At 36.1% G+C, this 7,257-nt stretch overlaps 1 protein-coding gene across 1 annotated transcript in view; it reads right to left on the bottom strand.

The window, feature by feature from the left end:
* LOC106129064 (microtubule-associated protein futsch) overlaps positions 1 to 7,257 on the bottom strand; it is a 156,344-nt gene that overhangs the window by 24,487 nt on the left and 124,600 nt on the right. Inside the window, exons 7-8 of the mRNA XM_060948651.1 lie at positions 5,704 to 5,875; positions 1 to 5,028 (exon numbers count right to left, since the gene is read on the bottom strand). Of these exons, the coding sequence (XP_060804634.1) occupies positions 1 to 5,028; positions 5,704 to 5,875 (5,200 nt within the window). The remainder of the gene's footprint in view (positions 5,029 to 5,703; positions 5,876 to 7,257) is intronic.

Genomic DNA, 7,257 nt, shown 5'->3' with positions numbered 1-7,257 from the left:
TTGGCTCTTTAGATTTGTCTAATTCTGAAACCAAAAATTCTTTCTCAGGGCTTGGCTCTTTAGATTTGTCTAGCGCAGGAACCAGAGAATCTTTCTCAGGGCTTGGCTCTTTAGATTTGTCTAGTGCAGGAACCTGAGAATCTTTCTCAGGGCTTGGCTCTTTGGATTTGCCAAGCGCGGAAATCGTAGAATACGTTTCAGAAATTTTAGATTCTTTAGATATTTCGTGCTCAACTAACTCCTCTTTCTCCGGTGTTGTTTCTTTTGATTTGTCCAATGTTGGAGCCAAAGAGTCCTTTTTTGGACTCGGTTCCTGGGATTTGTCCAATGTTGGCATTAACACATCTTTTTCTGGACTTGGCTCTTTTGATTTGTCGCCAATGGCCAAGGCCATTTCTGGACTTTGTTTCTTAGACTTTACATGATCAGGAGTTAGGGCTTCTTTTTCTGAGCTAGGTTCCCTTGATTTGTCTACTGTTGTAATCAGTGTGTCTTTCTCTGCACTCGGTTCCTTTGATTTCTCTAATAGTAATGCGTCTTTTTCTGCACTTGGCTCTTTTGACTTGTCCAATGTTGGGGCCACGTCGTCCTTTGCTGGACTGAATTCCCTTGACCTGTCCTGTAAAGTTAATGTATCCTTTTCGGAACTTGATTCTTTTAAATTAACTTGTTCTAGACTTGGTTGGCCTAGGCTAAGTTCTTTTGATTCGTCTAACACTGAAGCTAACAGGTCCTTTTCTAGACTCGGTTCTTTTGATTTATCACGATCAGCTGAAATCACTTCTTTTACTGGGCTTGGTTCCTTCAATTCGCTTGAAACTGAAGCCTTGTAGGTATCCGTATATTCAGTAATGAGCTCAACTTTATCTAGCAATGATATTTCTTCATTAATATTAGAGACTGATACGTTATGTTCCGTATTAGTGGTTGGACTGCTCATGGCATCATCATCAGTTGTCGTTAAAATCCTAATAGTTTTTACTTTTTCAGGAATACCTTGCGTATTAGCATAAACTATTTTAATAGTTCTTGTTATAATTGTCCTAGTAACAGTGATACTGTTTCGTATGAATCTTTCTATTTTGGTTGTACTTGATTCTAACGGTTTGCTGCAGACGGTGTATCCTACCAATTCTTTCATGTCCTCTTTTTCGACCATTTCATCTATGTACGACGCTATTTCCTCACCATCGGTATAAATTGCACTTCCTCCATTTTCTATTACATGATCATCTTTTTCTAGACTTACTTGCACTTGATCAAGTTTGTCAGAAACAAGATTGCATGTTCTTTTTTCTAGTTCTGATGTTAAAGTAGACGATTTAGTCTTATCTTTTATAGTAGTAGAAACTGTCATTTTTCCATCATACTTATCACTTTCACTTTGTTCGTCACTATCTTTTTCCGAGATAAATTGATGTTTACCCTCTTTTGCTGAAATAAGTCCTGTATCTTTTTCAATCTCTATGTTTTCCAATTTGTGGTCTTTACTAACAGTTCCGATTTGTTGATTTAATTCTTGCATTTCAAAATGCGATTGCGATACAATATCTATATCCTTTTGATTTGCTATCAAGTCAAAATTATCTTCGACATCATTAATTTTTTCATGTTCTGATTTGATTTTTTTTGAGTCTTCAATTTTTACAATCTCTTCACTCGGTTCTTTCGCAAGAACTTTGCCGAGATCATCGCTTTGTGCAATTATAATTTTGTCATCGATGGTGGGTGCAGTATGGGGGACTTCATCCATTTTTTGCGACAACGTTTCTGTAAAAATTGCATCACTTATGTCTTTCTTTTTTAAGTCTGCAATTTTTTCTTCTAGCTTTTCTAATGTACGTGCTGAATCTAAAGTTACACTTACTTTTCTCTCAGGAAGGATTCCGACAGGAACGTAACTGACAGTTAATGGACCTACTTCCTGATCACCTGAACTATGCTTTAGAGTTACCGAATCAACTTCAACTTCTAATTTTTCGTCTTGTTGCTTTTCAAAACCCACGTCACGTTTTGTACGTTTGCCTTCACTCAAAACTGTTCTATCTGAAGGTTCACTTATGTCTTCTGATGTAAAAGATCTTACCGGCGATATTTCCTTCTGTATTTCCCGTTCTGTTTTAGTATCCAATATCGTTGCTTTTTCATCTAATGTTTGAATATCCGTATGTTTAACTTCCTTCTCTCCGTCCAAAAACATTTTGGTTGTTTCAATTAAACCTGCTACTGCAACATCTGCTGCGGATGTTTGAATAGTAGGAGATTTTTTGGCTATAATTTCATCCAAACTTTTGTCCGATTTCAATACCTCAGCAACGTCAGCAACTATTTTTTCAATTTCTTTTGGACTTAGTGGAGGTTTTTCAGACAGTTCTAGTTTGCGTGCTTCCTCTATTTCTTTTTCGACGTCTTCTGGTATAGATGGAATTTTTTCGGGCATGCAAGGAATTTCTTCAATGACAATAATTTCATCTTTAATAGGTGAATCAAGTGTAGTTATATGAGTTTCTCTTAATTTTTCTGTGAAGTGACTATAGTTGTATTCACCCCCTTCATATTCCTTTACAGTTTCCAAGTCTTTTGTTGGCATTGAACAAATCTTCATTTGGTCATGGTACATAGGAGATTCTGGTGCTGACCCTGGAGTTACAGTTACCAATTCAGCGTGTGATGCTCCTTGTACTGTTTTCACAATGACATTATCATGGATTGCGTCCGACTCCTTGGTTGTTTTATCCTGCTCTTGCAGTGGTAAGTCCTTTGGAACTTGTATTTCATGTACAAAACCTACATCAGGTTTGCGTTTAAATATATCGTCTTCACTGGGTGTTTTCTTATCTTCGTATGTTCTATAATCAACTACTTCGTGTAGCGGCAGATCAGCGACTTCATCAGGAGTTTTAACTATTTCTCTAATTGGTGCTGGAACCGAATCGAGTTTTGGACTTCTATCTATAGATGTAGGTTTAACGATATGTCCTAGAGCTTCCTGAGGTATTATTTCCTTTGTTATCACTTGTGTCTGCTTCTCTTCAATTTGTTGATCCTCTTTTATGTCATCTAATGTAATACGTTCATCTTCAGGTAGCGTGGGTGCAGTTGTAGCACCAGATTCAATGGTTGTTGATATTTTTTCATCAGGCTGTGATTCCTGAACGATATTTAATTCAGTGGAGTCTTTTGGTTTTGCCGCGCCACTTTTACTATCTGAAGTTTTCTTTTCACTGCTGATATCTTGTTTTTCTTCAACACTTACAGAATGTTCTTTTGATTCTAAATATTTAGTTTCTCGTTCGAGAACCTCTTTGTCTAACTTTGATACCTCTATTTGAGCTTTTTCTAGTACTGTTTCTTCTTTCCTCTTTTCAGACTCTTCTTTATCTTTGATGTGCTTTTGTAATTCATCTTCTTGGTCATGTTCCCCGCTACTTTCCCGATCTATATTCGAATCTTCAGTGTATTCTTCCTTTTCAATAATTAAATACTCTTCTTCGAATTCTCCGTCAGCAGAAGTCTCAGTTTTTGCATTATCTATTAAACAAGTTATTTTTTCAATATCTGAGCGGCCAACAAATTCCATTTTTTCCTCTGCTTCACTGTCTCTATTAAATACAGCTTCGATTTCTCTTACGATTTCTTGTTCTTCCTTTTCATCCAACTCTTGCTGTTTGATATCATCAAGAGATTTTGAGGTATCCTCATCAGATTTTTTTGCATCTTTTAAAATATCTTCATAATTTACTCTTTGTAAACCTTTCAACTTAGAAGTGTCAGTCTTAATTGATTTTATAGACTTCGATGGACTTTTCATAGCCTTCATTCCTTTAACAGGAGAAGCTAATGGTCTAGGTCTCCGAGATATTGGTTCTCGTTTGGCTTTGGGTTCTTTTTTATCTGGCTGTTTTTGCGTTACGTCTCGTTTAGGTGAAACGTGTTTGTATTTCGATTCAACTACCCTGCGGTTGCTCGCTTCTTTAACACTTTTTGCAGGTGTGCTGCCCGGACTCATTTTTCTTGCTTTAGATTTGATTCTTTCTCTAATTGGTTGAATTGGAGCTGAAGTTATTTTCGTATCAATAACCTTTTTGGGCGTAGTCGGTGGCGACTTTTTATCATCAGCTACATTTTTCCTATCAATGGCATTAGAAGGTGGTCTTTTTTCCGCTTTTTGTACAGGACGATGACTTGTTTTACTTCTCGTCATTGAACTTGTTAGATCAGGTTTTGCTCGTGCTTCTATCTTCTTCTTAGATTCGGTTTTTATTTTATCACTATCAATTTTTTTAGCTTCAGGTAGTTTTGCTATTGAGTCTTTTGTGTCATCAGTCTTTTCAGTTCGCTTCGTTTTCTTATCCAAAATTTTATCTTTTTTCTTTACCTCCTTCTTTTTAGACAAATTTTCTATAACAGGGCTCTCATATTGAGCAACTTTGGAATCTAATTTAGATTCTATTCTGGCAGTGATAGCTTCTTGTAAAACAGATTCAATATTTTTGTCATCACCATCAACTAATTCACTGAGCAATTTGTTATCTATGATATTTTTTGAATCTGTTACATCTTTCATGTCCTTTGGCGGTGGTTCCGGTTCTACAAATTTTTCGTCTTTTGTTTTTTCTGCAACAACACTCTTTTCCTTGCTCGATCTAGTTGTTGCCTGTTTTGTTGTTCTGCTAGTAGCCGTCGTAGTTGTGGCTGTAGTAGGAGGTACTGTTGCTGCCATCTGTCGTCCCGTACATGTTGGATGTTGTAAAATTTCTAAATGTTTTAATCTTTCTAGGCCTTCAAATATTTTGTGTTGGGGAGTGGATCCCGGGAACATTATCCTTGTAATAGTATCGTCTGGATTCGCCGGCCGCCACACGAGTAGAGCACATATTGACACGAGGTTAGGAATCGGAAAGTTGAACTGTCCAGACGTACTTGCACCTTCAAACAGTTTCTGTTCACTGTTATGCCATCTTTTCAAAAATTCACGAACGTATTTGGAGTCTTTGGACGGATTGAGTACGTACATATCGAGGGTCCCTGGAATAAGAGAACATTCATTGTTATAATTCCACTGGAAATATAAATTTTAATCTTTTTAAAAGATTTGGGGTAAGTATAGATGAAATAAATGAATTCAATAATTCAAACAAAATTTATGAATGCAGCTTTCTTGCTGCATTGAACAATATCTCGCGCTCTTGTCACTAAACCAGTGTCATGCATGTGCATCCAGGTCTACCGAAGTCATTTCATGTAATTATTTGACCTACCTACCACTTTTGCCATGTGGTCCCCGGCATCTAGAAAAAGAATAGGACCACTCCAACTTTCTCATGGATGTCGTAAAACGTGACTAAGGGATTGGTTTATATTCTTGGGATTCCTCTTTTAGGCGATGGGCTAGAAATCTGTCACTATTTAAATCTCAATTCTATCATTTAGCCAAACGGCTGCACGTGGCCTTTCATTCTTTTGATGACTGTTGGCTTTGACGTGATTAATATGTTATGTTGCCTATCGATTATGAAGAATAAGAGGAAGGTTTATATGCATAAATGATACCCGTGCGAAGCCGAAGCGGGTCACTAGTGTACACTCTACATAATTTATTTCTTAACATTTCTCTGTCTATACTTCCAACGTTTCCAAAGCGAAATCGAACTACACCGCAGCGTTTTTCGACGATATCAATTGAAGAATAAACAGTCTTACCATGTCCGACTTTGTGGTACAAATTGATTGGCTCCGGGCTCCGGTAGCAGTGCTGGGGCTTGAGGTTCAGGTGTCGGAGGTCTGCCATCATGTCAGAGCCCTCTTGTATAAGAGACACCAAGAGTGGGTCGGCGTCTTTGTCGCCGTCGGGGCTCGCCAAGGCCCGCCGCTCCTGGAAAATTGCATTTGTAATTTTTAAACGGGCTTATAATGTATAGTACCTGGGCCACCGAGCGGAGCTCTTTAGTTTTGTTAACTATTCCGAATGTGATTAGGAAAAACACAATTATCGTAGTCTAGCAACATATTTTGTGGGAAAAAAGATTTTAGACGAAAATATAGGAATAGCAATAACGCCAGAAGGGTGCCAGCTAGATACATTGTTTATTTATATATATTATGTATTTCGAATTTTAAGTTATAGCCGTTTTTGAAAAACGAGTACAAATATTGTACAACAGGTTTATTTCAAGTGAAAGTTGATAGGAGTACTTATTACTTTCGATTTGCTGTGAGCTTGAAAGATATGAAGAATTTCAATTTAGCATTTATCTATTAGTTAGTTTGGATAGTTAGTTATATATACATATATAGGGCGCGTGTTTGTAGACATTATAGTGTGAGTTATCAATGATTTATTTCAGTGGAAAAAATGCTACTTTTTATAATTTAATTAAAGTTTATGTATGGCTTTAATATATATATATATATATATAGTTGCATTTTAAAATGTTTCAAAATACTGGCCTCTTATAAATTGAAAAAAATAAATAATCAGTCGTCGTTCGACAGTAGGATTTTTTTTATATCCAAGCAGTAGTTTCCCGCCTTGAAAATTATACTGCTCATATATTTATGTAATATGCCTTATATTTTTTTCTAATATATTAAGATGCCAGTATTTTGAAAGATTTTAAATTGCAACCTTTTTAGTCTCATTGTACTCATAGCCGTTAAATACAAAAAGAAGCAATTTCGCATGTGCCTTAGAATTTGAATATAGAATAACAGATTAAAAAAATATATATAATAAAGAATATTTATTTGTGTATGGGAGTCTAGAAAGCAGTTTAAATAACATTTGCGCATTCGCTACAACATAAATTTAGGTTCGGATTCAAATCCTGGATGTCTATCCTACATACATACATATAATCACGTCTATATGATTTGCGGGGTAGACAGAGCCAACAGTCTTGAAGACTGATAGGCCACATTCAGCTGTTATGGAATTGAGATTCAAATAGTGACAGGTTGCCAGCCCATCGCCTAAAAGAAGAATCCCAAGTTTATAAGCCTATCTATCTTTATCCTTTACCTTTAAGTATTTAAAATAAAATATGGTATCGTAAAGTTAAAGTACTTATATAACACAAGTCTCTAACTCACTTCGAGGCTAACTCAATTTGTATTTTTTGTCCCAAATATATACAATTATTTATTTATCTTACCTGGGTCAGGTCACATCTAACGCTCACTTTCACATTATTATTTGTTTATGAACAAAGTGTCAAAAAAATACAAGTTATTATTTTTAATTTAGTTCCAATCGAA

This window comes from Amyelois transitella, chromosome 16 (genome assembly GCF_032362555.1).
Source record: "Amyelois transitella isolate CPQ chromosome 16, ilAmyTran1.1, whole genome shotgun sequence".
In the NCBI taxonomy this organism is placed as follows: Eukaryota; Metazoa; Arthropoda; class Insecta; order Lepidoptera; family Pyralidae; genus Amyelois; species Amyelois transitella.
Note: the sequence above shows the minus strand (reverse complement) of the source record. Positions and strands in the feature narration are given on the sequence as shown.